Below are 23,602 nucleotides of genomic sequence, written 5' to 3' on the forward strand. Positions count from 1 at the left end.
AAACTGAATAAATAAAATTGCTGTTGATAAAATATAGTCAGGGAAATATATATATATTTTTGAAAAATACAGACTATATGGGCACAATGAACTTTTTTACGCATCACCATATTTCCCTTCAGGTTGAACTTGGACTTCTATATAATGTACTATATCCACAATGTACAGCTTTTGTATAGACCCAAATGTACGTAGTGTCCACAGATCATGATGGCTGGTGGCTGCTTCTTCAGTCTTTGATCTCTGTGGAAGAAAGCTTGTTGTTAGCTACACCTGCAGGGAGACTGGCTCAATAACACATTACTACAACAGCACTGCTTATTTTTGTCTTTTTGTGGACTTTGCAAATTCTAAAAATTTTGCACCCTTATTTAAACATTGTTATTCTGAAAACACTGCAGGAATATGACAGTTATGGAACATCAATACCTAAAATTTCCTTCCCTTTCCCTTGTTAATTAAATAGTATGTTGCTTTATCCCACTTTCCAGGTTTTCCCTCACGCTAGGGCCAGACTGCTTGCCAGTCTAATTAAGACTTAAGAACTGTAGCTCTAATGCTGCAATTTGAAATCCGGATCCAACTGAAGACTGTAGAGTTAAAGTTTAAATCCCTGAATTCTGAAGGTTAACTTATTAGTGCATGAGTACGTTAAGTCACTTTGCTTGAATTTCTAGTATAATCTCCTTCAGGCTATAATTCTGCATATTTTTGCATATCTCACTAGTGGCTCAGAAACCTCTCCATTAGGAATGCGGTAAGGGTTTTTGCACTGGTAATACAGAAATAAATAAATAAATAATCAGGTTGCTATATATTTTTCATTTGGTATGTATTAATATGTCGGTGTTGATATATCTATAAATCGGAAAATGAGTGTTTTGAACATTTACATTTTCACCTAATATTTTGGACCAGGCTACCTAGTGCAAAGCAAGGAACAGCTGTATTTCTGCTCCAATTCAAGGAATTTTGTGCTCATTGCAGTTTATGTTTTTATGAATAACATTCAAGGTTTTTTTCTTAGTTAAAAATGTTACTTAATTATTGAAATGTTAAAAACCTGCTGGTGTTTTTTTTCTTTGTTTGTTTGTTTGGAAGAAATTGGGCAGAACCTGGTAATGTAGACTAAGCTTGTATGTAAGGTGATCTAAGTGCACACCCACTTGTCCCTACCACCTTCTTGATGTTGTTTCATCCAGCTGAAAATTAAGGTGTTTTTTTTTTTTTTGGTTTTCCTTTGCTTGTTTAATTCCTGGCTGGATCTGTTCTTGATCCGGTTCACTGCATGGCGATGTGTTTGTCAGCACTGCAGGAGGGGGCTGTGCAGCCATAAGGAAAGCAAAATGACAGGCTGCCCTAATAGCTTATAGCCAACACTTATATTGGCTTAAAACAATTAGGAAACTATAGCCCTGCAAAAATACGTCCAGCAAGTTAGTCTAAATAATCTATAAAATCGCAAACTCTCAGAATAAGAAAGCTTCTGTTTTCCTCGGTTACTACGTGGGCAAAACCTTAATTTTCTGAGCTGGGCTTGTTTTTTATTAGGAGGCACAAGGAAATTGCTTGTTTTACTTGGGGGAATTGTTTCAAAGGAGAATTTTAATTTTGTGTATCTGTTTCTGTTAACCTGTCCAGGTTGCATTTACTGGTGTTAAGGAGGGTATAAAACAAATTGCATCCATTGTTTCTAAGCTGTTTCTCATTCCTTAACTTGATTGCTTTTAGAATACTACAGAATAGAATACAGAATACTGTAGAAGAACTAATTTTTTTTTTTGAACTGAGAAAATACAAGCTACTTCTTTTCATAGGGTTTTTGATTATTTAAACCAGCACTTTCCTAGGAAACTATATACTATATTTTCACTTCTTTAAACATTACATTATATCAAAAAAATGAAGGCAAATGAGAACAGCTAACCTGGAAGAAGCAATATTTCTGTATATTTTTAAACATGTCCTGTGAGTTTAGTGCTTGTAGTAAAACTGAATTGGCATTCCTCAATCAAGACTTCCCCAGAATAGAGTTGCCATACAATGAGCAGGATGCGTTTCCTCACTGTTAGCACACCTCAGTGATGGCTTGAAGACACCCACTCCAGGAGTGCAACGGTACTTTGTTCTTCATGGCTGAGCTGAGACTGAGGTTTTCATCCAATGCCAAATGTGGGATTCTCAATGGGGAAACACTGGCACTGGGTGAACTGAGCTCAGGCTGCTAAATTTCTCTGAAACCACTGTGTTGCTCTTATAAACTGCTTAAAAGTCAGGTTGCCTTCCAGGCTCTTGAGTTTTAGTTACAGCTAACTGAAGATTCAGACAGGGATTTAATCTGCGCTATTAAGCTTTTCTCTTTGCAGGTGGCAGAAACATAACATTGACATGTTATATAACAGAGTGAAGAGAAAGGAGGAGTACACAGTAACTGTATCTGAATATTTTCCAGATATTGCAAAGAAAACTCAAGGAGGGCGGCTTAGGTTTGGATGTTTGTAGAATGGAACAAGAAATCAAAGTCAACGTTTTGATTTGTTCCCAAACTGGTTTTCTAGGATACTAAGTTCCTAGTTTGGATTTAAAGACAAAACAAAACAAACAACAACAGCTGAAAAGCAGCTGTAAAGCTTCTGCTAAGTTGACTTTTTGTTCACAATCCTTTAGGGTTCTTTTTGTTTTCACAGACACATTGAAATGTGCTTTTTCTTTTGCTTATTTTTAGTGTTTACCTTTATAATGAATTGCTGTGGAGAATTATGGCATGAATGGTCATGAAGAGTCTTATATTATTCTACATTAATAGACTTAATTGCATATAATGAATATATGAAATTATTTTTTTTCCCAATGAAATAACAGAAGAACGCTAGGTTTTGTCAGATCAAATTACTATTGTTGGGGGGCTTTTTTAGTCCTCCCCTTATCTTTTCCTCCCCCAGCTCCACCAGTGAAGTTAGTAGTTCAGTCCTAGTGCATTTTTACCAAGGGTAGAGATACACCCATTAACTAGCATGGAAATTAGAACAGGCCCTCCTCCTCCCTAACTGATACAAACTGATGGAAGGAGAGGGATATTCTTGAAAAGAGTGCCATTGCATACAGATAGCAAAACTTTTTTTTTTCTTAATAAAATTGAGATCTGAAATTATAAAGATTTCTATAGGTTATATAGCTCAGTAAGGAAGAAAGTCACTTATTTGACATGTTTTGGTCTTGATTAAAAGAATCAGTGATCACTGTCTGTATGGAAAAGTTGTTCATTCATTGTGTCTGAGCACAAATGGAATAACTCTTGGAAATTACACAAAATCATTTTTGTGAGCCATATTTTACCATGTCAGAGTTCAGTATTTGTATTGATTTGGTTAGGGATGCCTATTGCAGAAGATTCTATTTTATAAGCAGTTAGACAGATTGCATTTAATGGGAAGAATGTGTATCATGGATTAAATATGTGCTCAGAAAATAGGAAACTGCTAGTTTTTGTATCTCATAAAAATGGTAATGCAACAATTAGCAGGGTCATATTATAAAGCACAGACTTTACTCTAGCTTAATGGATCTAGGGATATGCATTCATCAGCAAGGATGGATTTAGCATAAAACGACATGTAAATGAATTGATGACTGATCATAAATTAATTTTAGTGCTGAAGAAGTAATAGAGACACAGCAAGATGCCACTTTATCATAGTATTTTACAGCTCAGCAACATTTGAGCAACTACTTAATGTTTTGTGTGCATTTCTTTTCTAACAGCTTGAATAAATTTGAGAATTTTTTGTGCCTTTCAGCAATGTGGAAACCAAATAATCTAAAAAGATTGAAAATGCAAACACAAATAAATTTGGCTAAGTGGCATAAATTCATTTTTCATTAAATGGTTATGAAGGACATTAATTATGGTTGAACCTCTGAAGTGCCAAATATGTATTTGTGTTTTGACTCCATTTATTTAGAATTTCCTGTCCCCACATAAAAATTTTAAAATAATAATGGTTTATTTTAGTTGTATACATTTAATATTTGGGACATTTCTGGGGAAGTATAATGTAAAGTATAAGTCGAAGCTGAATTTTTGAAGTATGATCACATTTATTCTGCATTCAGGAGTTTCTATTATTCATGTTTATTCTAATGGTACAATGACTGTTATTTCATCATTTCCACTAAAATTACTGGTCATTCCTTGTTTATAATCATGACTAAAGAGGTCAATACCTTTCTCCTATACACAGGCTAGAGGAATTCTGTAACCAATTTCAGCTGGAGTAGCATCAGCCCCCGGGGACTTCATCCACACCTCACAAACCTGATCAGTCTGGTCCTGTTCCATCAAAAAACCTGCAGAGGAATAGGGACTTACTTAACATTAGTATGCGCTTAATGGTCTTATAAAGGAAAGCACATAAGCATGCCCATACAAGTCCCAGTAACATCGGTTGTTAACTTCAAGCGTGCATGTAGAGTTTTGTGTATGCAGAAGAATAGCAAATGGAATTTTCAGAAATGTTAGGTTTGTTGTGAGCAGCTTTTATTTCACAAGTGCATTAGATTTTTTTTTATTTTTTTTTAATTTTTTTTTCTAAAGTAAAGCAAGAATACACCTTGCAAAGAAAAATAGTTTTTATTGTAGGCAAAATGCCACTAAAAGCTGTAGTGTGCAGCCTACAAGAAGCTAGCACCTCAAGTCCCCCTACCTTTCCCTGAGAGCAAAGAAGCTTTCTGTTTGCGTTAGCACCAAGAGATATTTTATGGAGCAAGAAAACAGAGTTCAACTTTTCACAGAGTTGATTTTGTTCCACATAAAGCATTTACTGCTGCTGTCAGCGAGAGTAAAATTTACAGTTGCCAGAAAGCGTAAAAACTCAAATGTGGTCTTGGAGAACACATAGTGAGTTGCATGTAAAGGAGACACTAAAAGCCTATTTCATTCCATTTGCAAATGCACAGTTGATCTGAAAGGGATGTCAGCATCTCTTATCCTGCCTTTATTCAGAGAGAAACAAAAGCACATCTGATTTGGGAAAACAAGAGGCCGGTGGACGCCATTAGAGAAGGCATCCCCATGTGCACAAGGTGAACACAGCTACGTGGTGGCCTGAGGGGCCTGGGCTGGGCTGCAGCAGGCCTGTGCCAGCTCGGCCATGTCCACACCCCTGGAGGGCAAACATGGGCAGAGTGAATGAGTGGAAATAACAAGAAGTTACCAGGTTAGCTGCCCAGTCACACACAGCTGTGGATGATGACAGCTTGCTGACTTGAGCAGTTACGAAGAGCTTTGCTTCAGCTTGCAGTCTGCAGGTGGCCCAGCAACCAGAAGTCGTGTCATCATTTGCTTTAGTTGTCAGCTGCATTGACGTCCTCACCCAGTATAGCTCACGTCCATGCCAGAATTGAGCCGTTCTTCCAGCCTGACAGGCACTGCCTCCTCATGCAGCTGACGGAGGCGAGGCGAAGGGAAAGTGACCCATGGGCAGAGCGCCTGTTGGTGTTCACTGACCATGGGAGTGCAGAGGAGGTCAGGAACAGGGCTTGTCTAGAGAGTTCGCCTGAAAAATTGGCAGTCTGAGGACAACGCTCTACGGATAATTAACATTTTGGTGTTGTTAAGAAAACCCAGCATGGCTGTGAGTATGTAAAGAGAGAGATGTATGCACACACGTTGGACAGAGCATTATGGACGCTTGCAGATTTTAAGTATATTTCATACTTAAAATGTGAACTCTTTTTTCAGCTGGATTGAGCCCTTCTAAGAGCAGATGAAAAATAGCAACTGCTCCTAGATACACCTTAAAAGTGTCCCATCCAAATGATCACATGTATTATATATTATGCAACAGCTCAGTGGCTGGTTAGCAAATGGACAAAGCAATGTAAGCAAATGGAAATTCAACCTTAATTACCTTTAAAAATTCCTCCAGTATGTTAGAAACCTATGTATATTCATGCATACTCTATTCAATATGTATTTCCATATGCATCTACATAGAGAGTAGAATCATATAAAACCCTTGGGCCCTGAAACTAACAAAATACATCATACATTTTCAGCACCTGAATATCTTTGATATCTGTAGGTCTAATCATATTTTATGTTTCAGCTTGTGCTTACATATTTTGAAGGATGTGTTGATAAGCAATTGTTTGAAAATGTCCTCAGCTATAGCATTTCATTTTCTTATATCTGCATGAAGTGTTTTATCTCTAGTATCTCTTTTCATACACAATCAGAAACTCTTACTAAGACTTTTTACTCTCCATTCTCTATGATGTTCTGTCACACTTTGAATGCTAGTTCAGAAACTGTCTTCTCAGAGGAAATTCAGTTTTAGCCTTCCCTTGCTGTTATCTAGGCTTCCTTACATCTGTGTGCATCAGGTCGAGTCTGTTTGGAAAATAACAATTTTTTTGTGTGCTCTTGGCAAGCAGAATCACACCCTGTCACTCTTTGTTGCACTTAACACACTTTCTGCCTGTCAGACCTCCATAGACCTCTTCAGTTTATTTTCTTGTATCTTAGGAGTGTATGGACTTACGTCATTGTAGCCCACCACTTTGCTGACATTAAAAGATTCAGTCACTGCCACATCACAAAATAATCCATTGTTCTAAGGCTGTTTGATGCAGCATGCTACAGACTAAATTTCAGTATTCATTTATTGTACTCATTTCTTATTTTTTCAGTATATTTTATATCTTACATAATGTATGTAGTTATATATATATAGTTATTTAGCCTATCAGTTTGGTTCTAATAAGTGGGTCAGCATTGATTTACTAGTTAACGATTTCAAACAAAATAATAATTTCTTGGACAAATATTAAAAGGGCTTTAAAGAACATGACTTATACTGCTGTCCATCTTATGTATATTCACATAAATTCACCTGTGCTTACTGAATAGTAAAGTCAAGGCCATTAAGTATCTTTCCACGTGTTGTCATATTTTGGAAAACTGGTTCTCTGCAGATCCTCATTGGTTCACTGGGATTTTTCTCAACATATGTACGCCACTTTTTAAAAAGCAGCCTCCAGGTATTATAAGATGAAGAGGAACCTGTGCCATCTCAGAGCAATAATACTCTATGTGTACATGGTGCCATGCAATGCCATGTGGTGACTTAGGTCCCAAAACCAGTCTGGTAGCTTTGTACTTTAACTGGATTTGGTAACTAATAAGTGTGGCTGCCCTCTTCCTGGAGCAAAGCCAGGTATTTGGTGCTAGCTGCATATTCTTTGCCTCATTTTCCACTGCACATTGTAGAATTACCCAGTGATATTTATGCATGATTTTCAGAAGTACAAAACACCATCAACTCCACCTGTAACCTCAAAAGAAACAGAATTTCAGTACTTCCAGAAAACTTGAACTCAGTGATGGCTTTGGAAAATACATATTGTGCTGTTGATAGGTCCTTTGTGCACTGAAAAAAATAAAAGAATATAAGTGAAGAGTAAAATATGATTCCTTCCCTCAGTGTTTTGCTCTTCACATTTTAATTACGTCAAGATTTCTATATTCCTTTTTTTTTTTTTTTTCCCACTGGTATCTGGTTTTCTGGCTCCATTTTTATGATGTTGTTATCACTTTCCTCTCCTGCAGTGGTGGTAGTCTATAACTAGAAGGTATGGCTCACTGAGTGACTCAGTATTCATTTTGACTGTGTATTTGCTCTGCTCTTGAATGTCTATTTCTAACCTGTTAAAAAGGAAATTTTAATCCTCCAGAATGAACTGCCTTACATCAGTTTTGCTTGGGCCATTAAGATTGCTCATCTATTTTAAGGTTTGTTTGAGAAACTGATGTAATGCTGGTCTTGTTCAGGATAGCTTTTGAAGCCGATGTCTGACTTCAGCCATATCTGCTGAGACATACACTTGTGCTGTCCTAAATTAAGACTTCATTTTGCAAATACTGAACTAGATGCTGCTGTAAAATAAATCAAGTTTAAAAAAAAAAAAGTATTAATTTCAGTCTCAGGGAAAATATATTAACTTTCAAAAAAAATGTTTATGGAACCTTCATGCTTGTAGAGGGTATGTATCATTTTGTTTACAGGATGGAGCAAGCTATGAATGGGATCCCATTCAGTTTTGATAGTGCTCTTTTAAATCAAGTTGTGTCAAATAAACGTTGGGTTTCCTGTTGAGAAAGGACATATTAAGTGGGTCTTTAACCATTAAATGAATACTGCTCTTTTGTACAAAGCATTGTCAAAGTAACTTTGAGTTTCCTGTTGAGAAAAGACATATTAAGTCAGTCTATAAGCTTTAGATGATCAAAAAAATATCAAATGTGTACAACTCACTAGACCCCTACATTTGTTTTTAGGTTCAATGGTAAATGGATGGGGTTCTGCGTCTGATGAGGACCGTAACTTTTCTAGTCATAGATCTAGTGTAGGTAGCTCCTCAGATGACTCGATCTTTACCAACGGCAGTTTTGCACAAGCACTGGTTGCAGCAGCAGATAAAGCTGGTTTTAGGCTGGATGGAACCAGCCTGACAAGAACAGGTTTGTAGACTCAAAATTGATGCTTTCTGCATGAAGGGTGTCTCTGCCTGTTCTTCTCTTCTTTTCAGTGAACCTGCGTTTCACTTCACGTTTGTCTAACATGCATGTAGTAAGGTGGATGGAGATATTTTTATCAGTATATTTTAAATGAAATCTTACATTATGTTTCATTTTAGTCACTTGAAGAAATGAATAGCACAAACTTCTAATCAGCACTTCTAGTCTGCTGCTATTTCTCTTTATGCTGACTCCTCTATAGATTTACTGACATGTGCTCTGTTTAATATTTCGGTGAAGAGATCACTAATTCTGTGATGCAGTCTTTGATGATTTCATTTCTGCAATGTCTCCTCACAATCATTTACATTTTCAATGATGAAAATCACATTTAAACTGTTATCTCTATCCCTGCTTTTCTGTTGCCTTTTCCTGCAAAAAAATGTATTTTTCTGTGAAGTTTTTCTAAGCATGGGGGTGGAATGGTGTGCTTTTATTATTAACAATATGAACTGTTTAAAAGTATTTTCAATCAGCTGGCTTTAAAAAACATTTAATTCAATAAGTTATTATATTTTGATTAAATTTAACTTTAATTATGCCAACTGAATTAGCCAAGTTAAATGTAACAGAAGTAAAGTGACTACTACTTTTGAAAACAACCAATCTTATCTTCTAGAATGAATGAATGAAGAGTAAATATAATTTTGTTCATAGTTTTAAATCTCCTTGTTTTGTTTTTAGGAAAAACAAACATGCAAAAAACCTTACTTTTAAATATTTGGTACAAAGAATATGTTTGCATTTGCTCAGTCATACTGAAATAGCAAAAATACCAAATTATTTAAATCCAAAGAACCTAATAGCAAATATGAATTTGGGTCATATCTTTTGTTACACTTTCTCTTCCTATTCCTACCCACAGTTCCCGTAATATTCCTATCATTTTAAAATTTTTATTATTTGTCTTGTATAAAGTCTATCCTTCAGTAAAATATGTGCATTCAGGATAAATGTCTCCAAATGTTAGGGATGATAACTGCTGGCTTTCTGCATACAATGACTTCATGACAAACACTGCCTTTTAGGAATGAAGAAAAGAATCTACAGTCCTATGCCAACAACAAACTACAGGGTGAAATTCCAGCTTTTTTAAAATCATTGAGACCTTTCCCATTGAGTTTGGTTAGACATAATCATCCTTAAAAGATGGCTATTTTACTGATAAAAATAGTTAAACACCTCATTTACTTCTTAGATTAGTGGGACATTCACTGAGTAAATTTCTCGTGTCATTTAAATAAAAAGAAAGGAAAAGCTGCTGTAGGTCTTCAGCCATCTACTATGGGCAAATGGGGCCAAACAATAACTTAAAATTATAGTGTTTTGCTTGAAGAGTCTCCTAAACAGTCTTGAATGAAAGGAGCAAATCCTTCCCGACCTTTTCATTTTTGTGTTCTTTATGGTCTCGACAAAAATAATGCAGAGATTCACCCCAATTTAATGCCACTTGTTTCAGTCCCTCTGAGAAGTACAGTTTCCACCACAAACATGCACATAACAAAAATATATGGGCACACAAACACAGAGACCCTTTTAAAGATGATTTCTTATCATAGCTATGTAAATGCAATATACAAGAATAGGATGAGAGCTCTCTTGTCAGTTATATTTTCTTAGCTTAATTAGGTCACAAATGCACTCAAACTGAGCACTTACATGTAACTCCATGGATAGATTATTAGAGTTTGGGGTAAAAAAAATATCCAACTGTTGTGGCTGCCTTTTTATTCTCTTAATGATCCAGAGGCGAAAGTGAAACAGAAAGCACCTGTAAGGAAACAGCCCTCCCCTTTTTTCCCCCACAAAAACATCAGCAAATGGAAACAACTCCGCAAGGCTTACTGTAGTTTCATTACGATATGATACCTCCCAGAGTAGTGTGATCAATCAGACCTGCCTATTATGGATCTGCTGTACCACAGTAAATCCCTCGTAGTGCAAAATGGTGTTTTGTAGTGGAGAAGCAGCAGAATTATTTCTGTTCCCTGCTCTGGAGGAAAACTGAAGCTCCTGACTCTTTACTCCTTTGCAGTTGGGACAGTTATTTTCTTCCCTTCAGAACAGCTGTGAAATATTCTCACTGGTGTGAAAGAAGTCCAACTTGATAGCCTCACGTAGGTGTGTTTGATTGCCAAGCATAAAAGGCTTTGGTAAATCCAGGCACAAGGCATCTCTCCTGCAAGACACTTTGATTCCATTTTCCAGAAACCACTATGTGATTTGCCAATGTAGTTCAGCCAGTTTTCCTTTTAACACCCATGGGAAATTAAATCAAGAAGTAGTGGATTCATCCTTGTCTTCATTTGCACACACTAAATCTGCTATAGAATCTGACACTGCTCAGCAGTTCTTTCTGGAATGGCTGCATACAAAAATAAAATGCTGTAATCAGATATTAGGTGCATTGAAAGATGTGTTTTGGGAGCCCTCACACAATTTGTATTTGACCTATGTCTGATTTAGGTCAGTGCTATTTATTTTCCTTCATTTTCATGGAGGGATAAAAGAGAGAGTTTTTAGTGTATATATTTTTTCCAACCCAACTTTCTGAATTAATAATCACATTTCTTTACTCAATAGAGTAAGTGTGAAGGTTCTTCATCCAGCACTGACTAGTGCTTGGATGTTCCAAGTTTATTTTTACAAAACATCTGTGTAGCGTAATGTGAGCTAGGATGGAATTTCAGGCTTAAATCCGAATTTCTTTACATTAGTGGCCTTTTTTTTTTTTTTTTTTTGTATTTTTAAACAAGATCTTTGATATTTTGTCTGTGTTCGTCTACTCTTTTATCCTTATCTATGAAACAAGGGCTTGATCACTTGTCTTTGTCTGGCTGCAGCTGTGCCAGCTATAGAGGTTGGTGTTTCCAGCCTTCAGCCCAAATGCTTATTACTGCTTTCTCCCATCTCCAGAATTAGCTGCTTAGGTGGGCATTCTGCAACCCATTTCAGTTTAAATGAGCCAGGTTATCAAAGGCATACTGTTCATATTCTTTAAGTTCAATTTGCCTTTTTTTTTTTTTTTTTGGCAGAGAAGAGTTATGAGAAGTCCACGTGAATGGTTCAAATGTGGTAACCTCTGGTAGCTGGCAGTGACATGCAGCTGGGAGGCAAGCCAGCCTAAAAGCAGGGTCCTCCTAAGGGTGCACATCAATCAGAAGATAATGGATCAGGCCTTAGGTAGTCAGAAAAAAACTGAAGTCAAATACAGAGGTGTTATTCTAACATGGACTTATTAATGCTAAGTAGCATGTTAGACTATGGCTACATTTTTCGCTTTGCCCTCTTTTTGCAGTGAGAATATTTAAAATAGTGTAGTAGGTAGCATTTTACTCCTGATTAGGCTTATCTAAACCCAGTTGTATGTGGTGGCATGCTGGAAGTAAGCATGTCTGTTACAATGCATGAAGAACAGTGTGGTACTCAAGCATGCCTCTTCCAGAATTTTGGCTCTTTTAAGTTTTTTATGAAAAAATGTAACTCTCAGGAGGGTAGGCTCTGGTCTAAGTTAACTAGAAGATAAAGCAGCTTCGTGCTAGCTTAGGAACAGTTGATCAGAAAAACAACAAACAGCTATTTTGTCACTTTCCACCAAATCTCAGAGCATTCGGGCCTACGCTTGCACTGACAGAGCAGAAGTTCTGACTGGTTTATAAGCTTTCCCCTGCAGAGGAGGTTAAAGAAAGTAATAATTTTATATACAAGTTCTAAACAAATTAAAGCGTTAACAGCACTGAGATGCTGGTAAGGACAACATAGAGAGAGAAAAAAAAAAAAAAGGAAAGAAATTAAAAGTCAGTGATATTTAGTTTTCTCAAATATTAAGTAATGAACAAGCCTAGCTAAGTTAACTGAATAAAAATATCAAAATAAGAAGCGGAGTAAATGAACTATGCTCCTGCAGTTTCTGCTGTGATGACCTACTCCATAGAACAGCATCAAAGATGGTTTTAAAAGAGAAATCATGTAGCTTGTTTAGTCTATATATAAAAAATATCTGAGGAATAAATGCATTCAGAATACATTGTATTTAAACACATAAAATACTGAAAATGAACAGGAAAATTTTACCTTTTAAATTCCATCTTTATTTCTCGAGAGAAGAGAGCCCTTAAGTATACAAAGCTGCACTGCTACATAGCTTGCAAAACCAGTAATGTTTATCTCACTGGAGTTACTCCAGATATACCACGCACGTGGGAGCCCCTAAAATGAGAATCTGGCTCAGCAAATGTGAAGGTGGAAGGCAGGAGGAGATAAATTTGATGTGATTGCAGAACTGTTTTCCTTCCCTGCTGAAGGCTGAGGAGTTGTTATGACACATCTGTTCTGAACGCAGAGCAGGTAGGAGTTACATGGCATGCTGTAGTTTTAGCACAACAGATGGAATGACTTTAATTATAAAAGTAAAGACAAAAGAATGCCAAGTTTCTCACTTTGCTTGTGGTGTAGCTTAAGCAGTTGTCATCAGCGGGTACCTCGTGGGGACACTTGCTTGCCTCTGAGAGTTAGACCCTATTTAATGTTTCATAACAGACATTAATAGAACAGCCTGTTTCAAGTCAATAATATTTTTTTTTCATCTGTTTTCTCTTTTTCTAGGCAAAGCGTACCCTTCCTCTCAGAGACCTCGGCCAAGCAGTCCTTTTTCTACTGACAGCAACACCAGTGGAGCTGTCACTCAGAGGCCGAGGCCCACTAAAAAACACAAGGGAGGCCGGTTGGACCAACCCCCCTTGCCTCATCGTAGGGAGGGAATAACAGACGGTAAGTGTGGTGGTGGGGAACCCCTGGTGATGGGCTGCAACAAGCAGGTGTGCAGAATGTGGGAGCGTAAAGCTCTCTTTTAAGGCATGTCCGTTACCGTGAATTACTTGTTTGGTGAAATGGGGTCCCCAGCTTGTCGTGTTGGCAGTATTGCAGGACTAGCAGTGTGGAGCCCGGTTAAGTGGCTTTTCAATGAGCTTTTCTTTGTTTCAGCTCTGAACTAGTCAGCATCTCTAAGTTTTTTTTCAATATAAATCTTACGAAAAAATGACTGTGTTTTATATGGGTTGACATTAAAACATGACCCATGGGTAATTTCACATTAAATCTAAGTAGCCACCACCAGCACTAGCAGCAGATAGTGAATTCCTAAGAAGAAACGTGCAGCCAGTCCACAGTACTCTATTTGGTTTGTGCTGTTTTTTACAGCCACCCACAGCAATAGTAATACATGCCACACTTGCATGTGAGGCATGATTCTGCCTCACATCTTGTCTGTCCTGCTTCATTCCTGAAGTTCACTGACATCAGTGACTTTGTCTTCCTCTTTGACATCTGCATTTCTCTCCAACCACCGCTTTCATCTAGAAATTTCAGGTGTGTCTGCTCTGCTCTTCTAATCACTATCAGCTCAGCTTTCCATTATCTTTGTCTACCCCATCTTGAGTTTGGCAAAAGATGCAGTTGCTGTCTGTTACTCTTTGAGGAGGGCTGGATAGGAAGGTGGCCAGCTGGCTACCTCCTCCTCTTCTCTTCTGATCCAACTGGTCACTGTAAGTCTTGAAATGATCAGAGGGGACAAGCAGGCAAATGGAAAAACGGTGTTAAAGGAGCCACCAAGGATAACTGTAATGCCAAGCAGATGGGGACGTGATCATGTTCCTCATGCTGACCTCTCTTGCAGCGTTCAGGGCAGGGCGATTGTGAGAGCTCAACCGTTCCACCTGCCTCAGTGGCACTCCTGACACTGGCTTGACCATGGAAGCTGGTGTGATGCCAGTGAGTCATTCTCCTATTTTTTAGTACACCTTGACAATCTTCCAGCATATGTGGAAGGTGTAAAAAAAAAAAAAAAAAAAAACTTTAGATTTTAGAATAAAAGTCCTCTGTATTCTAGTAAACATTGCTTGAGAATCCCTTCATGATCTTCTTCTGTCAGGTAGCATGTAATAAATAGATTTGATAGGGAGTATATTTAGTATGGTTTATTTATTATGTATTTATTACTCTAGGTGATATATTAACAGTATGCAAGCTGGACTGTGGCCATTAAAACCACCACAGCTCTCCTCTCAGCCATGTTTGTCAGGTGTACAGATAAAGTTTTGCAATGTGTTCTGACAGATTCCCTGTTTGACAGACCAAAGAGGTGGAAAACAGGTTCCAGAAGTGAAAGTCTTTACCAGAAAGGTTATCATTATATCTCAAGTTCTGAGACTCACTCTTCCTACCATATAATTTGAGGAAAGAACTCAAAATAGCTTAGACCCTACTCGTATGGTTTTGCATTGATTTAAACATTAATGCCCTCCACTTCTGGATATATTCCAGAAGCCTCCATGCTACACAGATCTATTAAATAGATGTGTCTAGGAGAAGAGTCAGTAGAAATTCTGGGTGTTGCTTTTGGTGTTGGCAATACTCTTTCTGTGAATATATTAATTCAACCCTTCTGTGTGGCATATCCTGTCATGCTGAACTATGAACCTTTTGGGCCATAAATTGTGCATACATGTGTGTTTGTAATGCACTAAGTGTGCTGGGACTTTAATCTTTTTTTCTTTTGAGTACTATTACTATAGGAATATTTATCAATAAGGTGATTATCAGAAGACTAATGGGAATCTGACTCAGGTCATGAGGCAGAAGTGTGACTCCTCAGGGAGTGACTCCATCATAAAATCTGACATTGTTTTAAATTGGTGAAAGAGAATGGATTTTAAGATTTATTTAAAGAGAGGAATCTTCTATAGTCTTTGATTTATGCTTTATAAAGCATTAATCTTATTGGAGTTTCTTTAGTATATTTGAGTCAGATCACCAGTGTTATACCCTTATCCTCAACAATCAACCACTCAGGCATAGGCAGTAACAGTAACAACTTTTGTACACTGGTAGCATAAAATTTGTCTGTTATAAACCTAATTCAAATGCTTACTGTATGTACTAAAAATGAGTAATATACTAAAATCATAGAGCATCCTTTCTCATTCTCTCTTACCACAGAAACAAACAAACACAAATTGTACTCTTTTTCCATCTCAAGTGTTACTGAATATGAGTCATTAAAGTGTAAAGGCAAGTCTGAGTCATAGCTAAATTTGCAAAAGAACATTTGTCAATTAATGAAGCTAAAGATTACTGCTGCCACCTGTATATATGTAAACAAATTAAATTTAGGAACCTCTGGTATACAGAAATTAAAAATGGGAACTAGGTGCTTTGTGTAGAATATTGCAATGTAGTTAACAAAGATATGCAATACTACTGTTCTTAAGCTGCTGTTAGAAAAAAACAAGTGACAGATCCAGCAATTCTGAGCTCGAATTCAGGCCAGTTTATTCAGCCTGGGCCTTCCTGATTTTAGTGGGAAGCATCACTATAAGTTTTCTCTTGGTTTTGAGATGTCTCCAGTCCATTCCCTTATTACTGCTTCCCCTTGGATTTCTCACATGAGAACACACTTGGTTTGTCAGTCTTATTCAAGTTCCCAAGCTGGATGAGTCTTAGCATCCTGTGTTTAGGCTCATCACATATTGGATATGTCATTTTAAATTTCCATTTCAAGTAAGCTCCAGCTATGTCCTTTCTCTGCCCTTTCTAGTACACTTCCTGAGCACTTCTTCCTTGTTAACTGTAACCATGTGGGATAGTGCAAAAGACCTATGGAACTGTAATGTTTAATGTGTACCACACAGATCCCAGATGTTGTAAGCATATGAGGATACAGCTTCATGCTTACTTTTGACACCAATCCATACAAATCTCCTAAAAGCCTCTTTCTTAATTTCCTTCAGTCTAAAGTCAGAATCCTCTGGAGACTAACTCTAGATTGAATCATTATATTTGTCCTCCTGTACAACTTGGTTTTTAACTTCCCTATCCTAAAAGACTGTGGAGACAACAGAAAATCCACAGAGGAAGTTAAAAGCTCTACCTTAGTTGAACATGGTGGTTTTTTTTTGTTTTTTTGTTTTTTGTTTTTAAAGAGGACTAATAGAGGACATGTAGTTATGGATTAAAATGGAGGACTGTGGCTTAAGATTCCTATTAACTTTCCCACTGTCTTGCTATTGTGTATTACAGATCAATTTTTGCTAAGGCATGCTGTAGAGAAATTGCTTACCTACTGATGCTAGAAAGTGGTTCAGAGACTTATTAAATGTAGCAGTAATTATCACCCCTAGGAAAACAAATGACTAGCACAGATAGAAAGAGATGTCCTTATACTTCTTGGTTTTATAACTTGTTTTTCTTTTTTAGTTAATAATGAGAGGTTGAGCCTAAGCTTGACTGGTGCCTGAATCATTTGGCCAATGTTCTGACTTCTAAAGGAAGGCTGAAGTAATCCCAAGCCAAACATCCATCTGCCTCTGATAAGGCACTCTGATGTCCTACAGCTTCTTAGTCACAATCCTTTCTTTACTAAATCAATAAGACTATCTCTGCCCCCTTCCCCCTCACCCCTCCCTTCCTCAATACACTTATAAAATTGCCTTGCAAGTCTGTTAATCCTGCCATTAGAAGCTACAAGTGGAAGTTTGCATGGCATCCCACTAGCCTAGGAAGTTACTAGCTCAATATGGATTTTGAGGTATTTTACCTGGCACCTGGAAGATAAATGTCTTGTAAATGGAAGTGAAGTGACAATCAGTGACATTTATCTTTACTGAAAATCCTCCTGAAGTCCCTAATTTTCTACATACAAATCTTTTCTAGAATGATTGACATTATGGAATGAGTTTGCTTGCCTCTCTGTGGTAATAAGTCTGCCTGTTAGGTACTGAGAGGACTAAGTCATCTGATCTCTGTTACCCTTTAGTAGCAGCTGAAATCCCAGTCATTAGCCATCATGTATGTACAGACTTACAAGTGTGTGCTGAGACATATAGATGTCTTTTGCTGGGAAGAGAGAGGAGAGGTAGGGAAAGGCAAGACTTCTCTGTGGCATTGGAGGAAGAAAGTCATGATTCTAGACGCATGGGGTCTTTATATATGCCCTGACAAGATAACAGCATATTTGTTAACTTTACCTAAGACAGATCTGCAGCATAAGACTTGAGTTGTGGAACAAATCAAAAGGACACATTGCCACATGGAGCTCTCTTCCAGCTTCTTTTATTAAAAAGGAAGGGTAGGTGTTAATGTGACAATCAACCTCAGTAAAAAGGTGAAAAAGCAAATGGTTTAGTCAGGTGATGGTTGGCTAGAATTAGTAACCTCCTTTACAGATCTTCTCAGACATATCTAGCATAGTTCAGTAAGCCTGTACTCAGGCTGGAGACAGCTTATATGTGTGCAGTTCTGGGCACCACAGTACAAGAAGGACATTAAACTGTTGGAGAGTGTCCAGAGGAGGGCGACAAAGATGGTGAAGGGCCTAGAGGGGAAGACATATGAGGAGCGGCTGAGGGCACTGGGCCTGTTCAGCCTGGAGAAGAAGAGGCTGAGGGGAGACTTCATCGCAGTCTACAACTTCCTCGCGAAGGGGAGTGGAGAGGCAGGTGACCTATTCACTGTAAACACCAGTGATAGGACCCGCAGGAATGGTGTTAAGCTGAGGCAGGGGAAGTTTAGGCTGGACATCAGGAAGAGGTTCTTCACCGAGAGGGTGGTCACACACTGGAACAGGCTCCCCAGGGACGTAGTCACTGCACCAAGCCTGTCTGAACTTAAGAAGCAATTGGACTGTGCACTTAGTCACATGGTCTAAACTTTGGGCAGACCTGTGCGGTGCCAGGAGTTGGACTAGATGATCCTTATGGGTCCCTTCCAACTCGGGATATTCTATGATTCTGTGATTCTATATTAATTCTGTAGTACCTGTAATCCTTCTAGAATTGTGTGAAGCTTCATCAGAAAATAATTTTATTTTATTTTTTTTTTTAATTTCAGCTACCTCAGCCACAGGTCTAAAATGCCCAAAGAGCTTTACAAACATGGTTTTTCATTTTATTTCTATTCATCGAACAAATATTATGCCCATTTTGTGGATACGTAAAAGCAAGAGTCAGGTTAACAGCAAATCAACAGCATAATCCTACTGTAATTCCAGGAGTAACAGCTAGCTCTAGAACATGCAGGACAGTTCAAGTACAGCCTTTCCTTCTTAGTATCTAATTAATAACAACTATTAGATTGCAATTGCTGAAGAAAGGTACTGTATGTTAAGTTTAATAATGCAATAATTTCAACTTTTTTTTTTTTTTGGTAGTGATACTACTATTTAAAAATTTTGTTTATATTAAACTAAATATTTTATCTTGGAAAATTGCATTGTCCAGTGACATGTTATGCTTATTGGATTCAATACATCTCCATTGTGTGGGAAAGGAATTTGCAGGGAGCTTTGTGCTGTTTCACACGTCTCTGAGTTAGAGATAATGAGGAAAACAGCGGTAGAACCAAAAACTTGAGCAAGGTCGAGATAAAGTAAATTGGCTACAGTGTTAAAGATGAGCTTTGGGCAGTGGCCAATTGCTGGCTGGCTCAAGGCCCGTGTCTGAGGGTCTCTAACCAATTGTAAGACAGATTCAGGCACGTGGACAGCGCGTGAGGCTACGGGGAAAGTATATGTAGTAGTGAAAAAGGGCAATAAGGGACTCCTGTTCAAGAGCCATCAGGAGTCCGTGTCTTGCATCTCTTCACCATTGCTTATACATCACAACTTCAGTAATATCTATTTCAGATTGCATAAGCAGATGCCAGTTGTTCTGTACATTAACTGGTTATGATTGCAATAAAATCAGTTATAAGAAATGCCATTTTGGAAGCCAACACTATAAGCAATTTTAACATTGGCAAGCTCCCATACTCTCCCGCTTCCACCTACATTAACTCAAGCATAGTCATTGTCATGAAAGGTCACATCTATATTCATAACTAAAAATTTCTCAAATAAATTAGATCTGCAAATAAAGAATACACCAAGCTGGCTAGCAGATTGTTATAAGACCATTCTAGCCAGAAGATAGATATCTTAATCTGGGATATAACACTTCAGCTCTTAACAAATATACAGAAGCAACGTCGGATACAACTTCTTTCTCTTTTAGACACAAATAACCCACACATCTGCACTCAGCAACTTTGGAAGCATTTGTGCCCTATATGTAGGAGACAGAAATATTACCTCTAACAGCAAGGACATGAAGCTTCATATAAAGCTGAAATAGCGGCTCCAAAATGAATTAGCTTCAAAGGCCTCCTCAACAATATATAAAATGAGTTTAAGTCTCACTAGGATTATGAAAATCAGCCCTTTCTGCAAGTAGAGACTTACTCTTCCATGCCTTTTGAATTCCTTGATGAACCTTCACAACATGAATGTACAAAATACTAGAAAGTGAGGTGTAACCATACCTAGTGTAAACTAACATAGATTTAGTGAAGTTAGTGAGGCTGCATGGATTTACTTGGCTTATGCATTAACCAAAACGATAATTAAACAACTATTCTAAATATAAAACAGGTAGCTTATATGGGAGAGTATACTAAATGTTCTTTTTTTTGTTTGTTTGTTTTTAATAATCTAAAGATTTTCTGAACTCTTACTAGTCTATCATATGGTTTACGTGAAAGTCTTACATTTAGAATTGCCATTATCCAGATTCTATAATTAACTTGGGTCATGAACTAAAAACACAGTGTAGTTTTGCCTCTGCAAATGTGATTAGAAGCTCCATCATCAATTCTACAAGCATCTTAGTCATAAACTTGAAAAAGATAAGTTGATAGAGAGACCAGGCAGGTGTCTTTCACATTTCAACTGAAATTGTGTTTTGATTGGTTATATTTGCAAGACTGGTAAGCTTAGGAGTGGTCATACTCTTGTCTGTGAAGACTATAGCTTTTGAGAGAACTTTGAAATCGTACTTGAATAAAACGTTCACTCATTGCTTGTTCCATTTGCACATGCATTTACCAGAGACACGTTGACGCATTTTCAATGACAATAGGCTTTGTGAATATTTTTTTCCCAAGATTTTGTGGAATTTTTTGCATCTTGACAAAGTAGCATATTTAGATTTTGAGTGTAAACCTCAAGCTGAAAATGAAACCCCCAAAAAAGGGGGTGATGAAGCAAGCCTCCCAGTATGATGGGGGAAAATTACTCTGTCAACTGGCACAGATCTGGTTCTTACAGTTTTTCTTTCTTAGTTGCTTGTTGTTACTCAAAGAGCCAGATGGAGTATACCCCATGGAAAATAAATATCATTCTTAGAAACGTAAGTCAGGGCTCAGAGTCTATTGATTATTATGGATGTTAGAAAGAGCTAGCAACACAGTAACCTGTGGTAGAAAACTAGTGGAAAGTAAGCAGCCATTTTTGATTAACATGAAATTTTCTCTTTCTAAAATCAGCAGATTCGTACCATTTGTGAGGGATTTCTTTTGTTTGTTTCTTTTCAGCATCAAATAGAAGTTCTGTTTCAATTAAAAATTAGTTCATCTAAATCTTATTCACGTTTTTTAGATCTTCCACCACCACCCGACCCGCCTCCCGGTCAGGGTTTAAGGCAGCAAATAGTCCCTGGCCAGCGTGGAGGCTCGGCAGAGAGGAAAGGAAGCTCTCTTGAGAGGCAGCATGCACCCAGCGTAGATGACACAAAGAGCTCCTTGGACCGGCAAGCTAGGACGTCACTAGAGTGGCAGCGGCAAACCCAGGAGTGGATAAGCTCTGCAGATCGCCAAGAGGATTTCAGGAAAGCCCAACACAAGCAAGCATTCGGATCAGGTGCGTGTGTGCTGCACCAAATGAGGCCACGTAGACAGCTTCTTGAAACTTTTCAGTTGAGGATTTCTGTATCTGGCAGGAGGCTAAGATCGCCTTCCATCCCTGCATTCCCACACTGCTGTGGCTCATGCTAGAAAATGAAAAAGAGGCAAAGTGAAATTGGAGCTTGTGGTCCAAGTTCTTTCCCTCCTGCAGCCATGAAACCTCATTAGCACCTAACTTGGTGTGTTCTTTGCAGTGTTTTGGCAATTAATAATGTTGTCAGGCATAGCAGTGAGAAAAAGAGGAGCAGTTTCAGCCAGGCAGGAGAGGAGGAAGAGATTTTTAGAGTAGTTTCTGTCAGATGTATTTTTTCATATGTACAGGGCTATATTTTATAGTTCTTTCAACTTGCATCCAAATTGGCAGTCATTTTTGTTTGTGTCCTTATGAACTACCGACACTCATTCCAACTGTATTTATAACACTGTCTTCTCCTTATTCAGGGATATGACAAAATAACATTCATCTCCTAGGCCTAGCAAGATGACAGCACAGGCTTTCACCTTTATACAGGACCTACTCGTTGCTGAGTGCTGACTTTATCTTTTAAATGGATTTCAAGTCTGTAAAAATGTATAAAGGAGGCAATGCTGAACTGGAGTTGCAGTTCTACACCATTTGCAAATCCCTTTTCTCAGCCTGACCGCAAGTAAAAGCTGCTGTTTCAGGTCCCCTTACTAGGGTATTTTCTTTAACCCACTAATCATATGTTATTCTAGTGCTGATTAAAGTGATACAAGAAGGCAGTGGTTCAAAGACAATTAACACACAAAAAAATTACATGATACGTGGAGCTTTCTCTAGAGCTACACCACTTCTTCAAGTCTGTATGTAGCTGTATTGTAGTGACAATAGACACACATATTATTCATCTTTTTTTCAGATTTTATTCTAATACTAAGTCTCCTAGTTAATTTAGCACCCTAATATCAATGACATTCTAAAAAAATAGTAGTATGCTGGCAAAGCTGCCATGGGGGCAGGATTTAGTGAGTAAAGTCCTCCTAGTAAATATTGCTACCCATATTAAAGTTTAAACATTTAAAATACAATAAATATTTTAAAATGTAACAGTAATGGTACAGTTAGTACCCCTTAATCTTTCAGCTGCATAAACAAGTGGTTAGTTGTTCATGTTGCTAAATGATGATGTGAAGTCAGTTTAAAAATAGCATTAGTGTGTGAAATTAATGCTACTTAGTGTAATGGCAATTTTAACTACAATGTACAAGATGTACAAATGTATACAAAATAGCACAATATACTTCATGCATCTTTTTTTTTTTGTAAATGAATATTAAGTATGCTTGTCTGACTTTCTTAACCACAACTCTCCTCCTTTCCTCTACTTTAAGTGTACAAAGAGAAGTTGTCAGTTATTCTGTGACATAGAGGGTACACACTAGTAAAATTCCCATACTGCATGACTTGCATTTTTCTGACCATAAAGAACTTGATATTAATGCTTCCAGTGCCCTACCTGAGCACTGACTTTAGGGCTGGAGTGTTTACAGGTGCCTTGTTCTTGTCAGATTCAGGATGACCAGGGCAAGTGGTCATCATGACCACTTATCCTTCATGCATGACAGAGGGTTGCTCTAGGAGGTACTGTGGTTTTACCCTGGTGGGACAGGTTCAGACCTTCATACCTGTATGTCTTTCTTCCCATCCCAGCTTCTGTGCTATGGCTTTCTTACTCTGTACTCTTTTCTCTGTTAGATTTTTAAAAGGCTGCTCTTGGATTGCATGCTTGTTTTTTAAATAATATTAGTTTTGCTTCTTCTCTTTTCCTTTACTAATGGCAAAGATCTCTGGAAATATGTTCTCTTCCAGTTTTCAAATATTTCCAGAGGGAGTTATCATTAGCTATCCACTTCCATAAAATAAGTGTCTTGCAGTTTAGGGAGCTTCATTCAGACATTACCAGGCTTTGGGTGAAACTTTGAAAGCAAACCCTTTGTTTTGAAGGTGAATAGAAGAAGAATATCTGATGTTGGGAGCTAGGTGTCCACTGATTGCATTCAGAATAGACAAGATAGCTGAGTTCCTGCTAATGGCTTAATTGTGGGACAACAGTAGAAGCACATCAAATATGACATTCTCAGCTACCCCTCTACAGAAAGTAGTGCTAAATCAGGTTACAATAATTTTGACAATATTAGAAGCCTCTTGTTTTTTCTGTCGGGTATAGAAATGTCTTACTTCCCATGCATACCCAGATTTTGCATAGGATAGAATTATAACGTCAGAAAAGG

At 37.7% G+C, this 23,602-nt stretch overlaps 1 protein-coding gene across 23 annotated transcripts in view; it reads left to right on the forward strand.

The window, feature by feature from the left end:
- ROBO2 (roundabout guidance receptor 2) overlaps positions 1 to 23,602 on the forward strand; it is a 349,600-nt gene that overhangs the window by 315,868 nt on the left and 10,130 nt on the right. For 9 of the 23 annotated variants that reach the window (XM_083821015.1, XM_083820994.1, XM_083821010.1 and 6 more), the window contains 3 exons: positions 8,339 to 8,521; positions 13,184 to 13,348; positions 21,045 to 21,305. In XM_083821015.1, the coding sequence (XP_083677141.1) occupies positions 8,339 to 8,521; positions 13,184 to 13,348; positions 21,045 to 21,305 (609 nt within the window). The remainder of the gene's footprint in view (positions 1 to 8,338; positions 8,522 to 13,183; positions 13,349 to 21,044; positions 21,306 to 23,602) is intronic. The other 14 variants (XM_083821012.1, XM_083820995.1, XM_083820999.1 and 11 more) reach the window with 3 other exon arrangements.

This window comes from Anser anser (assembly GCF_964211835.1).
Source record: "Anser anser genome assembly, chromosome: 1".
Classification (NCBI taxonomy): Eukaryota; Metazoa; Chordata; class Aves; order Anseriformes; family Anatidae; genus Anser; species Anser anser.